The sequence below is a fragment of the Bombyx mandarina genome, chromosome 12 (assembly GCF_030267445.1).
Source record: "Bombyx mandarina strain Sakado chromosome 12, ASM3026744v2".
Taxonomy (NCBI): domain Eukaryota; kingdom Metazoa; phylum Arthropoda; class Insecta; order Lepidoptera; family Bombycidae; genus Bombyx; species Bombyx mandarina.
This window is the reverse complement of record NC_143219.1, coordinates 8,640,769-8,660,923: the sequence shown is the minus strand read 5'-3', so window position 1 is coordinate 8,660,923 and position 20,155 is coordinate 8,640,769. Positions and strand designations below refer to the sequence as shown.

Below are 20,155 nucleotides of genomic sequence, written 5' to 3'. Positions count from 1 at the left end.
TTTTAAAATTATGAAAATGAACTTTAATTCAGCAAATTTTATACTAAATGTATAAATATTATATAATCTAGATTTCGTTTTATTGCCTTAATAGCATATCATGTTATAAAAAGTGTACAACTAAAACTAGTAGCTGATTAAACATTTCAATGTGGCTTATTAATTAGTAAGATCTTGTAAAAGCACTTTCATCAAATTTTTTCATAATATGCTTATATAATAGATAAAAATAATGATCAAAGCAAATAGTTCAAAACTGACATTGAACTTCCAAATAACAAACATATCAATACAAATCTTAAAATCCTAGTAAACTTGAAACATTCAACGAGCTAAATGAATAAATTATTACTCATAAACAAACTTAACAATGTTGATAGCTCAAAGTAACACAATATTAAAATAAGAATCCAACTGACTTTACACGCAGTTGCAGTGTGTGGTGTTGTGTCTTAAAAGTATTCAGTGCGTTGTTTGTTTCAGCCAATTAATTTTATCATAATGTTATTACTTTTGTCTATTTTTATTATTACTGTATCGTTTTTAAAGTCTTTCGTGTCAACATTATCTCTTTTGCGTTTTGAAACTTACAGAGAGAGGTTGACCATGCAATAGATATCCGTTTAATGCTTGTATTGCCATCGCAGCTTGGTCGTAATTTCTCATTGTAACAAAACCATATCCTTTACTTTTATTAGTCTGATGATCCCTAATAATCTTAACTGAAACAATAGCACCATATGGACCGAAAAGTTGCCAAAGAGTTAACTCTTCTACTTCCAAAGCAATATTATAAATATAAATAGACCATGTATTTGGTGAATTATGTTCACCCACAGCACTAATATGATTAATCCATTGATAAGGCCTCACTATGGTATTTTTTGTAAAAGTATTATTATTATTTTTATGCTTATGAGGATTACTTTTATTAGCATACTTAACTGTTAAGGGATGCAGAAACCCTGGTGGTGTTGACCCATTTATATTTTGAATAGCTCGCTCTGCTTCATACTGATGCTCATATAATACAAAAGCTATGCCAGCGGCAATGCGTGAATTAATTATTCTGCCGAATTGTGCAAATAATCCATGTAAATCTTGCAAGGTCAATTCATTAGGTAGGTTACAAATGTAGAGATTCCAGTCGGCTTCAGGTTTTGTTGGTGGCTTAAGTTCTGGATTAAGTAATGCGTGTGACACTTTGAGAGTCTTATTCTGCATCAGTAGACCGTTGAACGCTTTACGAGCTTTAACTGCATCGTCCGGACGTGTGTACTCGACGAATCCATAGCCTCGATTTGCTATCAACTTACAACTCTCCAATTTGCCCATTGTTGAAAATAAAGAAAACATCATATCCTGGGTCATGACTTCAGGAATGTAATTGACAATGAGTTTGGTAGGCGATTCTTCAGGTCCATATTCATTATTTCCTTGACAATTACCGTCCTGACACGATTCCGACATTTTTTAATTGTTGACGGTGAATGACATTTCACCATTATGTCAGATTTTTTTTCGTTCAAAAACCGGGTTCAACCCAACCCTACCTTTCTGCTCATCTTTTCTAAAAACTATTATAAATTATTGACAAAACTTACATTTATATTTTTAATCCTGAAACTTATTTTATTGTTAATATTTAAAATCCTCAAGGACGTTTGTATAGTTATCAAAAAACTTTTTTGTTTGGCTGATGCGTTGTTTGACTGTACACCATAGCCTACCAAATCATGTAAATTTTTAGACTAAAATTAAATTACAGTCTTATAGTATATTTTTATGAATGAAAAAACGTTAGTTGTTATGTAGTTTAATGAGCAAATTGAGCAACGTTAGTTAGTATATGGTTAGCTATAGATTTGAATACATTATGATATTTTGTACCTATTTTAAATTTTAATTAGTCTGTAATAGATAGGTGCACGTGATGGCTCGGCAAGTAAATTAACCCACAGACACAGCCCACTGTGGGTCGCGTTTCCGATCCGGTGGTAGATTCTGCAAAGCACGGCTCTTGCTAGGGTTCATGTTAGCAACGTCGTTAGGTTTGAGCCCCGTGAGTTCACCTACTAATTCGGCGAATCTAGATTAACCCCTCGAGGTTACTAGAATAGGTAGGAAAAAAAAGGCTGATACTACTATTGTCTCTATTTTTTTCACAATAAAATAAACTACATATTATTAGTTTAATAAACGCTTACCACCTGAGACAATGTGAGGCACATAAAAAACCTGGTTGTGGCTTCTCATACTTTTCCAATAAGTCTGCAAGTCGCAGCATTAATAGTATTTTTCTTAAACCGCATCGAAATTTTTGTAGGTTCATTTGAAGGAATGAACTATGTTTAAAATTTCCGTGATAGAAATGCTGATATGATCTTTAAACTATCAGTCAGTCAGTTTACTAGTGGTAGGACCTCTTGTGAGTTCGCGCGGGTAAGTACCACCACCCTGCCTATTTCTGCCGTGAAGCAGTAATGCATTTCGCTTTGAAGGGTGGGGCAGCCGTTGTAACTATACTGAGACCTTAGAACTTATATCTCAAGGTGGGTGGCGCATTTACGTCGTAGATGTTTATGGGCTCCAGTAACCACTTAACACCAGGTGGGCAGCTCGGCCGCCCATCTAAGCAATAAAAAAAATCGATTTGTAGACCTTTTGATACAAGAAATAACGAACTAGCAAAAACACCGTCTAATTTTTTATAAACAGATTTAGGTATCCGACGATGCATGGGTCAGATTGTTATTTAACTGATTATGTCGTTACAAACTTAACACCAATATAATATAAAATATAAGGATTCTGTTAAAATTAACACTGATAAAAACCAGCCTATATAATACCTAATCTAGGTTATAAAACATCTTTTTGCGATATTTCCCCAAATCTTCAAAGATACAAACTTTTAAATTTAGAATATTCGTATAGTTTCATTCCATTAACATTTTCGTTGGTTTTCACAAGTTTTTATTTATTTATTCCTAGGATGTGTGGACGGGCTCACGGCCGAACCTGCTGTTAATTGGTCACTGGAGTCCATAGACATCAACAACGTAAATGTCGCTACCCACATTGAGACATGAGTTCTAAATCTCAGTTGTTCAGTAGTTTTTTTTTTTTTTTTTTTTCCTACCTAAGCTGATAGCCTTGAGAGGCTATGTCAGCGTAACCCTAACTTTAGTAGGTGAGCTCACGGGGCTCAACCTGACGATGTTGCTAACACGAACCCTAGCAAGAGCCGTGCTTCGCAGAATCTACCACCGGATCGGAAACGCGACCCACTGAGAAGATCCGGCGAGAAACTCAGTGGGCTGTGTCTGGGAGTTAGTTTACTCGTCGAGCCCTTCGTCGCAAGCGACGGGTTCGACGAGAACGGTGACCGGTGCTTGAAGTACCTAAAAGCACCGTTAGTGGATCGGGAGGATCCGAGATGACGTGTGGATCCGAGATGACGTGTTGTTCAGTAGTACGACTGTCCCACTCTTCAAACCGAAATGCTTTACTGCTTCACGGCAGAAATAGCTAGGATAGTGGTACCTACCCGTCCGGCCTCACAAGACATCCCATCAACGGTAATTTTGAAAATTATACTTTTGGCAGGTTTGATTTTTATAACATTAAATGTTATTTTTTCACCGTGGAAGTCATTTGTTAAATATGTATTTCATCAGAAAAATTGGTACTTGCTTTCTGGTTTCGAACATCGGCACAGTCTCATCGTGAAATACGAATGCACCGGGCGTCGTATCCCGCAGGCCACTGCTACTCCAAGTAGGTAGTGAACATAATCAAAACTATAGTTACGGGTATATAGTTTAATCTTATTTAATTGTAATACCACTAGACGTACGTCCAATAGCCGACTATAGGTCAACACCATAGATTATACACTTAATATATGTCAACACACCCAAGTTAGGTAATTATCCCCGTTACTACCTTTATTTCTCATAGGTCCGGAAGGCAGCCTTTAATTTCTTAAATTCTCTTTTCACTGATTAATAAATACAGGGAACCTTGCACTTTTAGGTATTATTTTTATATTTTCACACAATTCATTTTTTTTATTTTCTCTACCTAATCACTAGTAGCTTGAGAGGTTATTCCGGCTACGCCCCCTCCCGACTAGGCGCGTCAATACCCCCGCCCCCGCCGTTCGCCCGATCACGATGTTCGACCAGCCCATACCGTGGGCCCCGAAGGTCAAATACTTAGGCGTCACCCTCGACAGTAGGATGACATTCCGCCCCCACATTAAGACGGTACGCGACCGTGCCGCCTTCATTCTAGGACGTCTCTACCCGATGATATGTAGGCGAAGTAAAATGTCCCTTAGAAATAAGGTGACACTCTACAAAACTTGCATACGCCCCGTCATGACCTATGCAAGTGTAGTGTTCGCTCACGCGGCCCGCATACACTTAAAATCCTTCCAAATCATTCAATCCCGTTTTTGCAGGATAGCCGTCGGAGCCCCGTGGTTCGTCAGGAACGTCGACCTCCATGACGACCTGGACTTAGAGTCCATCAGTAAGTATCTACAGTCGGCGTCCATGCGCCACTTCGATAAAGCGGCACGACACGAGAACCCTCTCATCGTGGCCGCCGGTAACTACATTCCCGATCCTGCGGACAGAATGGAAAGCAGTCGACGTCGCCCAAAACACGTCATCTCGGATCCTCCCGATCCACTAACGGTGCTTTTAGGTACTTCAAGCACCGGTCACCGTTCTCGTCGAACCCGTCGCTTGCGACGAAGGGCTCGACGAGTAAATTAACTCTCAGACACAGCCTACTGAGTTTCTCGCCGGATCTTCTCAGTGGGTCGCGTTTCCGATCCGGTGGTAGATTCTGCGAAGCACGGCTCTTGCTAGGGTTCGTGTTAGCAACATCGTCAGGTTGAGCCCCGTGAGCTCACCTACTAAAGTTAGGGTTACGCTGACATAGCCTCTCAAGGCTATCAGCTTAGGTAGGAAAAAAAAAAAAAAAAAAAAACCGGCTACGCTCGAACGGGAAGGGGAGCTCACGTGATTTGCTAAAACAGCTCCAGTTCTAGCTTCCCAGACAATTCATTGTTTTTGTTTTTTATTGCCCTTGTAAGCAGACGAGCGCAAGGCCAACCTGATGGTGAGTGGTTACCGTCGCCCATGGACTTCAGCAATGCCAGGGGCAGAGCGAAGCCGCTGCCTACTGCTAATATTTTAAATATATACATATATTGATATGAAAGCATGTGTATGACATGACATGCATGACTGCATGTTTTTCATTTCAGTCATTCAACAAGAATAACTATGATATATCGAAATTATGTTTTAAACTACTATCATGTACACGTTAATCACTAGATGGCTCCCAGATTTGGGATCATAAACGGAATTGTTTTTTTTATTGCTTAGATGGGTGGACGAGCTCATATTCCACCTGGTGTTAAGTGATTACTGGATCCCACAGACATCTACAACGTAAATGGGCCACCCACCTTGAAATATAAGTTCTAAGGTCTCACTATAGTTACATTACCATTTGATAATTTAATACTAGTGGACAACGTACCTAATGCAATATTTGCGAGAATGTCAAATATTTGATCGAATTTACTAGGAGCATAAAATAAAACAGCATTAATTTTTGAGTGCGTATATCTTTAAAACAAAAGCACAATTGCATTTTCTATTCACGAGCTTATTATGAAATGACTAAATCGAATTGGTTAACACACATAATTTTGTCTTAATAATATAATATTAATAGCTCATGCCGTCCAATGGGTCAGATTTATATTTTAACAAATGACAGAATATACATATAATCGTTCTAACTAAAATAAGATATTTATAAGCTTTGATATACAATTAGGTAAGCTTAAAATAATTTCAACAGTAACAGGAACGAATTTAGATTTATAAATGCAAATTTAGATTATATCTAAAGAAAACAATATGTTCTCTGAATACTATAACAGTCAGTGTTTAATCTCAACTCGTTAGATATATTTTTTATATGCGAAAATAAATCCGTCGTTTTATCTTTCACATTTAAAATATTTTTAAAATGTAATATTACTTAGATCTTAATACATACACAATTTAAATTACTTTATTGTAATTAGAATAAATATTCAGCAAATTTTGTTAAGACAGTCATACTGTGATGACATTTAATAAGAAATTCTATATTTAAATACACATAAATAGCAGGCTAATAGATAATCTAGCTATAATATTATATCATGACCCATACAATAAAAATGGTTCATACATTATTCTAAATTTTACATTGTACCTCCACAAACGTGGGATTCGGATGTGAAAATGTTATGATTGTGCATTGTAGTTGCAGTCATCGACGTAAGATTTTTCTTACAGTCATAATATTGGACAAAAAACGTTGCGTTATGTGTTTTTAGTGTCAAAAATTATTATGGAATCTTATGGTATTATGACATTTTATGCAGTTGTTACAAAAGAAATTCAACAAAATTTTCATTTGCCGAGTGTTTAATTAGGGCCATTAATAATAACCAAATTATTATGAGATCGTCAATTAGACATAGAATATAAATACAAATGTAGAACAGCTTCACAATGTGGTTATTATAATGAACAATTAACGAAGACGTTAGTTAAATAATATGAACTAATAAAATTAATAACAGTAAACCACTAATGTTTTACATTTCATGTAATTATCACATAGTCACGTACTAACAGTAATAAAATAAAATATAAACTTTAATAAAATTAAAATAGTAAAAAATTATAAAAGTAAAACATTTACATTCGCGAAGTATATCACATTATGTTACATAATGTTATTAAACATTTTAAACAGCCAGGTACTAGTTTTTTTTTATCATAATCTTTTTCTATTATTCATATTACAATCTAAGTTAAAATAATATTATTTAATCTAGTAATAATACATCATAATATTATATATTACTTTATATTTTTTCTTATCATATTCAGAATATTTAACGTTTCATAATAATAATAGCCACAAAAGCAGAACGATACAAAATTTTATTGTCATGATTATATTCATATTAAAATCTTTGGTAGTTATTCATGTCATTATTCGATTATATAGAATTGTAATAAAATTTAATATAATTTAAGATTTTATTAATATATTCTCTATACTAGTATAAGTACCGAACAGGAAGCCTGTTACACCGAAAACAATAATGACGATATCTTTCCAAAATTTCCAATCGTTTTTCCCGAGCTGATCCGGCCAAAACGTCATGATCTCGATCAGTGGTGGAAATATGAGTGCGAGCGCAGAGCTACTGAAGGCGCCCACCAATGAAATTATTCCACTCAAGTTTGGAATCAACGCTGCAGCCAAAACTGTGATAAATAGGTTAATGCTAGTACTGTTTGTGTGATAACGACGATTAATAATTATACGATAAGCTCAGAACCTGACACCGATTTGTTATACACACTGAAAACGTGTGATTGTACTGTAATTATACTATTTTTTACTATATGCATGCACTAGCTGTTTTTTTTTTTTTGCGAGTTAGGTGAACGAGCTCACAGCCCACCTGGTTTTAAGTGGTTACTGAAGCCCATACACATCTACGACGTAAATGCGCCACCCACCTTGAGATATAAGTTCTAAGGTCTCAAGTATAGTTACTGGTGCTGAAGATTCGAAATGCTATAAAATATATTAATATAGTCTTCGAAAAGGGTCTTCTTTTTTTCCACTACCTATTCGCTGGTAGCCTAAAGCAGCTTTCAGACTACGCTATAATATAATATATATATAGTATATAGCTACGCATATAGTATATAGCTCATAGCACAACAATACCATACACTGTTATGGACACGTTCACACTGTACTGTACTATATATTATTGGGTAAGTATATTATGCTGCTATACTATATGGCACTATAGTAAAGCGTAGTCTGAAAGCAGTTTAAGATGCTTTTCCAGTTAGGCGCAGACGACGACTCACGGACTTAACTTATTAGAATTTGCTAATACTATCCGTGGCGAGTCTATCACTCTCCTGGGTCGGAATCACTATCCACTGAGAAGATCCGGCGAGAAACTCAGTGGGTTGTGTCTATGGGTTAGTTTCCTTGTCGAACTCTCTTCATCGTTATTGACGAATTTGACGAGAACGGTGACTAGCGCTTGAGAAGCCTCACTTTTTCCTTATAAATTTAAAAGCATCATTGCGCTTTTTAAAGGTTCTGTTTTAGGTTAATCAGCTAAAGGGATATGATGTCTCTATTCAAAACGGCATTGCATCTTTCTTTTAAAAAGACAACGATTTTGGGATATCGATGATATTAAAAACAAAGGGTAGAAAAATATCGCATGCAAATTAAAAAAAAATATATGATTATATTTTAATGACTTGATGGTACAGTAGTTCGCGCCTCTGACTGTTGTGCCGGGGCTCGTAGGTTCGATTCCCATATCGGGCAAAAATCCGTGTGATTAAAAGGTTTTTTTGCTCTTTGTCTGGGCATTTATTATCTATAGATAGATACATATGAATATTTAAACAAATATAAGTTTGTATATCAGTCTCTGGTTCGCATAAGGGAACCCTAATTCGGATTCTGATGACCGTGCGTGACTTGTTCCCGGTATTTATTTATTTATAAATAAAATCGGGGGCATAAACTGGACCGTAGCAATTCAACTTGAATGTTATTATCTATACTCCTCAAAGTTGTGGAAAAGTTTACCTCGATTGAAATACAATGTTAGTATTATTTCAACAACAAACTTAAACAATGTTTGGGGAGAGTACGTTCCACTAATAAATAGATAAGGCACAGGTCAGACGAGGGTACGCTCTGTACACGTAGCGTAATTATCACCAAATATTTTGTCTAGTATAATAATTTATCTGGCGTGTGAACGAGATTGTGTTGTTTTGTCAACGGAAGGTCTGTAATATAGGCCTCTGATATCATCAATTACAACAAAAATTCTCCGATTTTATATGTTGGCCAATGAATTGACATTCAAGTGTGTGTCTCTCTCTTTTTTTAAATGTGAATAACTAAGAAAATATTATATTACTGTCAAGAAGTAGTACTATAAAAGTAAATAAATTGGAAACGTTCTATTTGCCAATTACGTGATACGAGTAGGTACGTGAGCTTGGTTTGTTCGAACTGCTACTGTTATCGTTAACCTGTTTTCTAACCTATTGTTCTCTCATTACGAAATATCGCTTTGGAACAAATATTAATGCAATCCTGGCCTTACAAAACGAATTGCGTGTTCGCTTCGACTTAAGAACAGATATGGTAAAATGGATTGGAATGGATGTTATGGATATTAATGTTAAAACCTAGCAAATATTTGTCGGACTACAATTGAAGCTATTCAAAGATATTGTCAATTTTTTTTTTTATTCTTAGATATTCGTATATTTTTTTAAATTGGCACGCGATACATCCATCTCTTCGCTATTTAGATCCAGTCTATTAAATTTTATCTATGGTCTTTGAGTATCAGCCCATAAAAACAAAAGTTATTGTGTTCCATTTTTTGGTATTTGATTATTAACTCGAGAGACTACACAATGGAGGAAATATATTATTACTCGGCTTCTTGGTTAGAATCTTTATGATCCATTAATGTTACACATAAATTCTTCACACAAGGTATCACAGTGACAATAAAGGACATATAATTTGAAATTTCAAATTAATAATAATAAAATGGTAATTCTCAACCCTAATATTTCGAGTCTAATTCGCGCGTTTGCCTTTACCCAACATTTATTTTTATATAAAATCTATTTAGTGTTTTTGGATTGGTATATTTAAAAACATTTCGAAATTAGATAACAAAGAAGGTTTAACTTGCACGTATCACAAAGTTTTAAATCTGCTGTTAAATAATTAGTTTTTATTTTTATTGTACCGTGTTAAAACTGTATACTTACATGTTATTGAAATTAGGGCGATACGGGTCATCGCTTCGCCGTGCTTTAAAGCATTTTCTGATGAAAGCTTAGATTTCACGTAGGGCCAAACAATATTCATTGGCACGTAAAATTGAAGGCCGTAAGACAAAAATATAGCAGCTGCCATCACAAAACGAACGCTTTGGGCCAATCTGAAAACGTAGTTATTATGACGATAAGTTTCGCGTGTTTTATCCTTAATATTTTCTAATTATGTTAAAATGTACTGTGTTTGTCAGTAACGCTAAGTATTTTAAGGTACTGATTCTGAATTTTAGATCAGACCTGAAATAAGTCCTCTTTCTTAATGTAATATATTTGAGTTTTGATAAACATAACCGTAAGCCTAAAGCAGTTTGAATTTTATTTATTACTTGTTTTTTACTTGTATTCTTTTCTTTGCAGTTTTTTTTCCGTACCTAATCGGTAGGTGAGCTCACGGGCTCAACCTGAGAGGCTAATACCTTCCCTGGCAATGGCAATATTTCGTTGAATCTACTACAGGATCGGAATCGCGGTTCCCTGAAAGATCCGACGAGAAACTCAATGGGTTAACCGCAGCCCAAACTTGTTGTTCTTATCCTATTACATACTACGTCACTGATAACCACATCTAAATTGGTTCACTCATTCAGTAATTAGCGTTCACAAACAATATTACCTAGTATTATATAATATAAATATTATTATTGAGTGTCGAGAGAGAGCACGAAGCTACGCCTCTTATCTGGAGGGGTATAGAGCCATCGTGTGCTCCACGTGACCTAAATAGGCTCAATCTAACATAAAAACTCTTCGCAAATGACTTTCATGACCAGAACAGTCGTCCTGGCCTAAAGGATAAGATGTCTGGTGCATTTGTATCGAGCGATACACCAGTGTTCGAATCCCGCAGGCAAGTACCAAAATTTTCTAATGAAATACGTACTTAAAAATGTTCACGATTGACTTCCACGGTGAAGGAATAACATCGTGTAGTAAAAATCAAACTGGCAAAATTATAATGTGCGTCATTATTGGTGGTAGGACCTCTTGTGAGGCCGCACGGGTAGGTAACACCACACTATCTATTTCTGCCGTGAAGCAGTAATGCGTTTCAGTTTGAAGGGTGGGGCAGCCGTTGTAATTATACTGAGACATTAGCACTCATATCTCAAGGTAGGTGGCGGCATTTACGTTGCAGATGTCTATGGACACCGGTAACTGCTTAAACCAGGTGAGTCGTGAGCTAGTTCACTCACTTAAGCAATAAAGAAAAGGTATATAAAATTTGAAACTCGTAAAAAAAAGTCACTCTAAATTTATTTGCGTTTCTTTTCAGTTTGAAGTATGTACGAATATTGCTACTATTTCACCCGTGAAGCCGAAATACATACATATATTTTGTTGCTGAAAATTAGCTGAATGTTGATATTAGTCCGTGTGCTTCTGATCACAAAATGTCCTATGAGTAAAACGCGCATATAACCTATAAAACACAAAAATTATACTCACAAAGTATTCGGTAAATTCAGAGTTATGCTACCTTGGACGCTGTCTCCGTATTTTAAATAACCAAAGAATCCAACTGCCGTGTACAGAGCTGCCACTATGACCATACCCGTGTTCAGAACGCCGGTCCATCCACCAAAGTCTTCAGGAGTTTTCATGTTATTTTCCAGAGGTAATACCTGTGAAAAACCTTAACTTCAATGGATAGTGGATATAAATATTACGATTATTAAGCTTGAAATGTTCCTTAAACAAACTGTTTACGGCTATGACACATCCGATTTTATTATTAAATTTTCAGATCAGGAATTCGGTGGTGGTCCAAAGATATTGAATAAAATTTTGTCCTTAGCACATCCGTTCGTATTTTCGGTATATTCGAATTAAAATATTTCATTAAAACTAAATTGTAAAAGTAGTTGTAATTATATCTATAAAGTACATGATTCGTGAAAACCAAAGAAAATATCAAAATCTTTAAATTCGGAAATCCTGATACGGAAACCTAATCAGGAAATACGGTGTGCGTGACCAGACCACATCTTATTTCATGAATTCCAATTAAATTAATCACGAAAACTCTAGTTTTTCAAAACGTCAAATGATTAAAATAAGCACGATATTTAACTATTCCTATAACTAGCGAATCCTAATAAAAACTAACTACAATACGTAGCAATCAAACATGGTGGAAGCGTAGTGCACGTTACAGTTCAAAGGAATCATATAGTAATTAGCTTATCGAGGTCGATGGAAACTTACCACTCCAATTCCTTCGAACGCATATATTGCTGTACCGAAATACAATGGTAACTGGTGCCATGTGGCTATCGGATTCACTTCTTTAGAGTGCGGCAAATCTTGAAGAATATAGTAGAACGTGATTGCTAGGCCCCAAGCTGTCATTATGGATGCTACCAGAGAAACTGGTGTCAAATATTTTAAATTTTTTACCATAGCTAATGCGACGATTAGCGGAAATAACAGAGTCAGGTACAAATGTACGCTTAGATTTATACGAAATAAATGCATTGTGTCTTGAAGGTTAGTAGCGACAAATAAAAAATACACACAGCAAAATCCCAGTTGTGTTATAACGAGAAATATATTGACTAATGCCCTGAAACAACCAATAATTAATGCGTTAATTAAACGTTATTTAAAATGATATAATTTCGACAGCATTTAAGTTGCAAACATTAAATTCGTGCAACATGCAACAGAGTTGTGCTATATGAATAGAACAAAATTTGAGTTGATCATAATTTGGTGCATCACTGCCTAAAATATGCTTATGATTGATATTTATATAAATGTTCAGACAAGCTTATGGCATAGACCAGCGGTCGGGGAACCGGGGTAAATTAAATTTCCCTTAAAATTTAATTTTACCCCAAATGAAACTTGACAAAAAACTTGAAACTTGTAAAAATGATACTTTTGTGAGTGAAAAGTATATATTGAAGTGAAACTCTTTAGAATCGTTGTGATTTCAAACTCGAAAAAAATCATTTATTACCGTTATGTATTACTAGGTATTACATTGATAAATTGAATAAATGATGTATAAATAAAAATTTTAGTTATTGTTTTCTTTTCAAAATTATCATGGGGGCTATAATGTGAAAGATGCTAAAAAGAAGCGATTTTATCATTCTTTTTGTTCTTCGCCATGAAGTAATATATCAGCTTACACAAAAATATTTTGGGGTAATAATTAAAAAAGTTCCCCGACCGCTGGCCTAGACAGATACAGATCACTCACTGGTACCAGCGTCCTCCCTATGTCTGTCATGAAGGAATCATGTGTTCCGCTCTTTAGGGCGGGATCACCGTTATGTTAATGCAAATTGACACTTCCACCACGTGTTTTAAGTAGAAGGTAGCATCGGAGTTTTAATATTGATAGGATCAGGTAGTAGACTAATGTAATAAAAAAATGTTTCTTCAACATATCCAAAACAAAAGATAAAAAGCATTGCAGCAAAATTGATATGGATGTGGTTATGATCGTCGTATTTCATTAATTGGGCAAACTCTAGTTGAATTAGAGGAGTTAAATTATTTACCTAGACTTGTGTTCAAGTAAAAGACCTTCACACCATTAAGATAATAATAATATGTTACCTATAGCTAAGTAATGAAATAATTTTAATAGCCTTATTATATGTGTGTGTTTGGTTTTTTTTTATTGCTTAGATGGGTGGACGAGCTCACAGTCCACCTGGTGTTAAGTGGTTACTGGAGACCTTACACATCTACAACGTAAATGCGCCACCCGCCTTGAGATATAAGTTCTAAGGTCTCAAGTATAGTTACAACGGCTGCCCCACCCTTCAAACCGAAACGCATTATTGCTTCACGGCAGAAATAGGCAGGGTGGTGGTACCTACCCGTGCGGACTCACAAGAAGTCCTACCACCAGTAATTACGCAAATTATAATTTTGCCGATTTGATTTTTATTACACGATGTTATTCCTTCACCGTGGAAGTCAATCGTGAACATTTGTTGAATACGTATTTCATTAGAAAAATTGGTACCCGCCTGGGATTCGAAGACCAGTGCATAGCTCAACACGAACGCACCCGACATCATAACCTTTAGGTCAAGACGACGTCAAAAGTAAAATTATTATAATAGAATATAATGCATAATATGTATTATACCAGAATTATTTTGCTGATTTATTCTAGAAAAACGATTTAAGCATGAATCTTAGTATTATAAAATGTTTTCTGTTTCTATTTGAACAGCACAATTGAAACAAATAATATGTACGACAAATATAAATGTCATTAAAAAGAAATTACTTAAAAAGTGGAAAATTTTGTTCTTTATAAGTAAGCAAATAAATAATCAATTGATTAATCAAATAAAAATGTTTACATTTGCTTACTAGTTCAACGTTACGATAGTTTTAGGTGACATCGTAATATAAATTTATTTATTTTATTTTAAATGTACGGTTGTTTAATGACTATTTAATTCGTTTATTAACCATAATAAATAATTTCTGTGCATACTAGTTCAATCTTATGAAAAGATTTATCACAAGGCAATTATATTGTATAGCTAAACGACAGTAACGGAAATATCAAATTACAGATTATCGACGTAAAACATTTTTGTTGGATTTTTCTGGAAATACATATTATGTTCGAATCAAACAAAACACAATAATGATGATGAGATAAAAAATGTTTAGAGCGCACAAGTGACTTTGGCAAAAAACATTTGAAACAATAATCAATGTATTGTGTATTGTAAAGAACAATACCAATTGCAATTAACTGCAAACTGTTTCTATTGACTTTTACTTTTACAATGTCAATTAAACGATAGTCGCAGACGACCCATTTTATGATCGCTGTTGTTAGGGCCATTAATTCTATGAGTACTGCTTTTATCACGCTTTCCCCACACCCTTTTCATTTCATTTTTTTCTTTTTTTTTTCTTTTTTTCTACCTATGCTGATAGGCTTGAGAAGCTAATTCAGCTTCGCCCTAACGTGTGTAGGTGAGCTCACGGGGCTCAAACCTGACGTCGTTGCTAACACGAACCCTGGCAAAAGCCGTGCTTCGCAGAATCTACTACCGGATCGGAAACGCGACCCACTGAGAAGATCCGGCGATAAACTCAGTGGGCTCTGTCTGAGGGTTAATTTGCTCGTCGAGCCCTTCGTCGCAAGCGACGGGTTCGAAGAGGGCGGTGACCGGTGCTTGTGGTGCCTAAAAGCACCGTTAATGGATCAGGAGGATCCGTAATGACGTGCGTTAATGGATCAGGAGGATTCGTAATGACGTGCGTTAATGGATCAGGAGGATCCGTAATGACGTGCATTTTTCATACAACTTAAGAGACGACCCTGCTTGTATTGAGCGGTTATTGAAATTCGTACACACCAAATTAATGATGCCCATTTTAATTTTGGGTAATTATCAAGAATTTCGGTAAAAAACTATTTTCAATTTAAAAAATGCCCAACTACTTACACTGCTATTAAAATTTTCATGACAATTAATTGTTACATTGTATTACAGATATTCGAAGATAACATTAATCCTCATTCATAAAATGATTTTCGAGTCATTAGTGAGATCACGGAGTTAGAACGTTAATCAATTACTTTATAAAATACTAGCGACCCGCCCTCGCTTCGCTTCGGAAACATTAAACTACACATGAAACAAATAAAAAAAAAAAATTTTTAAAATGTAGCCTATGTTCATCAGGGACAATGTCGGCTTCTAATGGAAAAATAATTTTTCAAATCGGTCCAGTAGTTTCGGAGCCTATTCGAAACAAACAAACAAACAAATCTTTCCTCTTTATAATATTAGTATAGACAGACATGATATGTTCACACTGAGTGCCACAATTTCTAAAATTCAACAGATTTTACTAAACGATATCTAATTTTATTGTAGAGAAGTTATCTGAAAAACTATATAGTCTGCTCAATACAATGTAGGTTAAAAGCTAAAGAAAGTAGATCGCTGACGTCATATTTCATTACTATTCCCGTTGTGCCAAGTAATAAAAGAGCATGTACAATCGATTCGCAGTGACATCACTGGTGGTATTATGCATAGTCCGTGGCAATTTTGAGCCAACCAAGAATATTTTTCTTTTTTTAATTGATTAATTTATTGAATTTCGTTATGTATTGGAATTTTGACATTTCTTAAAATAGAAAATACGAAATGAGTTTATTTAAATGAATCAACGCGTATCATAATTATTAAGAATAAAATATGACTAAAATATTTGTGAATAAAACAGGAATTGTTGCGTGTCTAGCTGAAAATTATTATTGAGTCTTGCAATCTCTGACTTTAATGAGGGAAGTTAATATTTCGCGAACGCGAAACTTTAGGTAGCTGATGGGTTTCCTTCCGCTTTATATGAAACTGTTTGACCAAGCAAATTTCTAATTGTGTTAGATTTGCGTGCACTATAAAAAACAAGAGACGAATATGATTTTTCCGCAAAGAGTAAAATTTACATTGTCTAACCATGTACGTTCGCAAAAAAAAAAGTGATAAATTACTATAAATGAGAAGAACCTTTACTTTACTAATTTATGATGTCTTAACATTTAGGTCCCACCATGAAGATTTAAATTTGAAAATAATTTGAAAAATGAATTATTTTATAATAACTTTACCACCTTTATTATGCTTACCTCATTTTCTTCGCATATGGTCGAAATACAATCGGTCCTGACAAAAACGAGTCCTCAATAACTTCGGAGAAGCTCAAAGCTGGTTTTTCACTTCTTATGCATAGTTCATGAGAACACTGTACTAATATGTGCATGCAATGAGTGCACATAGCACCCATAATCAATGTGCAAAATACACCTGAAATATATTTTTTAAATTAAACACTACTAGATTTAAATTACCTACAGATCCCACATAAATTTATCTGTACTCGAGTTGGATCTGCGATTCATGACTGGACTGGCAATATTTATTCATTGAAGAATGAATCACTGTTAAGCTTTTGACATATTTTTCTTTGCTTTCTCGTTTTTTGTATTTGGGTTTATTTAATTTCAGAAGATGGAAGTATTTTTTGTTTATGGTAAAAAACTAATTGAACATTTCAAAATCAATCGAGTTGTAGGAGGTAAAATAATCATTATTAGAATACCTTTAAAAATTATTAAGTTAGGTATTCAACTTTCATCAGACAATTTGAATTGAAATTGTGGAGATCATTAAAATTGGATAAAGAATTTACTGCTGGTAAGTTTGAGGTGTGCTGTGTAATTAAATTTGACTTTATGAATTGGTGCAGGTGACTCTCTCTTCAAACCTCTATTGTTCATGCTGGAGCCAGATGGTATGTGGTAGAATTGTTCTCCATAAATTGATCTGGTGGTTCCAGTTAGTAAGAATTAACACTACTCTGGTTGTAGATGGTGCAGTGACAAATAGGAAATTATGGAATTATCTCAAATAGTTGCTCACAGTATGGTATGTATGGTTTAGGTTACAGAGACAGCCTAAATATTTTTCATATTACAAAGTAGTGAATTTACATTTTTTTTAAATGTTCTATATATTTAGGGACATTGATTGAAAATAAATTAAAGTTATGCCGTTATTAATTGTTTAATAGTGAAAGCAATTTTTGATGTCCAAAACATTAGCTTTATTCAATTATTTGTTGTTTTTTACTTTATTACTTCAATATTATGTTTATTACTGCAATAATTTTATTAATTTGCTTGTGGATAATAACTATTAGGATTTTAGTAGATATTTCAGACTGTTTTAAATACATTTTTTTTTGTATATAGTTATTTATATTTATTAAAAAGTATGAGTTATAAAGTATCCAATGGTTATTAACATCAGTACCGTGAAGTACCAAAAATAATCCATTATTACCACTAACAACACAGAAAAGCTTGTTTAAATTTAAAATTAGGCTTCCCAATTATAGCGAAATATTCCCAATATTTCTTTAGAGCTTACTTTCAATATTTTAGGACTGATGTTGTAATTTCCTATTAATATCAATATTTAAAAGTAAACTTACTTTAACTTAATGTATCAATGACTAGTTGCTGGCCATTTGACATAACTGTATCATTTAATCTATATTTATTTATTTCATAAACAGGCAAACAACTTCATAGTAAGCCAAGGTGGTGATTACTAGAGCCCATTAAAATCACAATGTGAATGGCTACTCTAAGAGATGACACCGAAATCTTAATTGGTTTGTATACTTGGCTTTACTTTTAAAACCAAAAGGTGTAACTTCTTTATAGCAGAAATAGGCAATATGGAATTTTATGTTTGGGTTCATAATACACCCTAATACTAGTAAAACTATTTTGGTCTACTCCCACAAGACTAATGAAAAATTTATTAAGGTTTTAACAATACATTTATTTACTGTTTACTGGTACTAGGACCTCTTGTGAGTCCGCACAGGTAGGTACCACCACCCTGCCTATTTCTGCCGTGAAGCAGTAATGCGTTTCGGTTTGAAAGGTGGGGCAGCCGTTGAAACTATACTGAGACCTTAGAATTACTGGTGGTAGGACCTCATATGAGTCCGCGCGGGTAGATACCACCACCCTGCCTATTTCTGCCGTGAAGCAGTAATGCGTTTCGGTTTGAAGGGTGGGGCAGCCGTTGTAACTTACTTGAGACCTTAGAACTATATCTCAAGGTGGGTGGCGCATTTACGTTATGGATGTCTGTGGGCCCCAGTAACCACTTAACACCAGGTGGGCTGTGAGCTCGTTCACCCATCTAAGCAATAAAAAATAAATTAAAAAAAAACCTATATCTCAAGGTGGGTGGCGCATTTACGTTATGGATGTCTATGGGCCCCAGTAACCACTTAACACCAGGTGGGCTGTGAGCTCGCCACCTATCTAAGCAATAAAAAATCGTAATTTTGCTTACCAAAAATAAGGCCCGCATTTTTGAAGGCGTCAGGCATAGCTAGTATCCCCGTTCCTATATTACCTTTAAGAAGATGAATCATTGTATCAAAGTTTGATGTTGGATATTCTAAACACCTTTCTGATGCAGGGCAATAGTCGCCTTTTGTTTTCTCAGTTGAAGGACCATCATCATTTATCACTGGTTCGGCTGATTGTATTTCAATTACATTTTCTGGACTGTTTGGTCCAGTTAGGAGTGGCTGTTTTTCATCGCTCATAGCTTTCAATTTAATTTTAATGTTTGTGTGAAGTAGACACTTTTCATTAATTTTTTATGTTATTTAATTGAATACGAGTAGTCACACCAATGTTTTATGAAATTAATAAACATAAAATTATTCAAATTATTAGTCTCGAGATTGAGAAAAATATATGTAAATTAACGCTGTATTATTAAGAATCAGATTGGCTTATATTCAATATATTAGTCCAAAAAATATAGGTAATACTCTCCTAAGAGAGCATAATATTATTAAGTGTATTTTTTGTTGGAACTTTAAGCGATGTCATCGTAATTTTATATTATTATATTTTAAGAGCTATAGTTCATTACTTCAGCTCATTGATTGCACTCATTGCACTGGATCGCACTCTCAGCTTTGCTTTGCCTGACTTGTCCTATGAAAATAATTGCACTCAGCCGCTCAGCGCTCACCAAATGTAAGTAATGTTTTTCTTAAAGATTTTGTGACATGGCAACGGGACCTTTAAGTCTAGTCTTTTTTCTTAGATTCTAATAAATGAAAAACGATATGAAACGAAATGAGCTGAATTAATTTGATACTTTAATCAACTGGGATGAAATGAAATGAAACTAGATGAGATGTAACGAAATAAGGTCTCAGTAAAAAACCAGAGAAGGTTTGTGTCCAAGGGATTTGTTTATTTTTTTCAAACTGGTGCACTTTCACCGATGCTAAGCTGATAATAAACCACAGTTATTAAACATTTTAATCCCAAACAACAGTAAATAAACAAAAGGAACAAATTAAGTAAATTATTTTAATGGTATAAAAACTTTTACTAATTAATATTGAGTCTGATTTTCTTTGGTGGATCGTAAAAGTTTGAAGGAATGTATAAAGATTTTATTATTTTATTTTTATTGTTTAGTTGGACGACCTCACAGGCCACCTTGGTTACCGGAGCCCATAGCCATCTACAACGTAAATGTGCCACCCACCTTGAGATATAAGTTCTAAGGTCTCAGTATAATAGTTAC

General features: G+C 34.6%; 2 protein-coding genes and 1 long non-coding RNA gene across 3 annotated transcripts; 1 reads left to right on the top strand and 2 right to left on the bottom strand.

Moving 5' to 3' along the window:
• On the bottom strand, positions 1-1,497 carry Elav (protein). Its single transcript, XM_089731666.1, has one exon. It carries the CDS (start codon positions 1,468-1,470, stop codon positions 565-567), a length of 906 nt encoding a protein of 301 aa, XP_089587792.1. The 5' UTR covers positions 1,471-1,497; the 3' UTR covers positions 1-564.
• A 4,136-nt stretch (positions 1,498-5,633) lies between these two features.
• On the bottom strand, positions 5,634-19,605 carry LOC114248645 (proton-coupled amino acid transporter 2). The gene is made up of 6 exons (XM_028181946.2): positions 18,893-19,605; positions 16,645-16,822; positions 12,219-12,576; positions 11,460-11,635; positions 9,945-10,117; positions 5,634-7,364 (listed from the first exon to the last, which is right to left on the bottom strand). Exons 1-6 carry the CDS (start codon positions 19,149-19,151, stop codon positions 7,126-7,128), a joined length of 1,383 nt encoding a protein of 460 aa, XP_028037747.2. The 5' UTR covers positions 19,152-19,605; the 3' UTR covers positions 5,634-7,125.
• Positions 17,317-18,187, top strand: LOC149501790 (uncharacterized). The gene is made up of 2 exons (XR_016323950.1): positions 17,317-17,443; positions 18,096-18,187. It is a non-coding gene; the product is annotated as an uncharacterized LOC149501790 (long non-coding RNA).
• Positions 19,606-20,155: the final 550 nt, after the last annotated feature.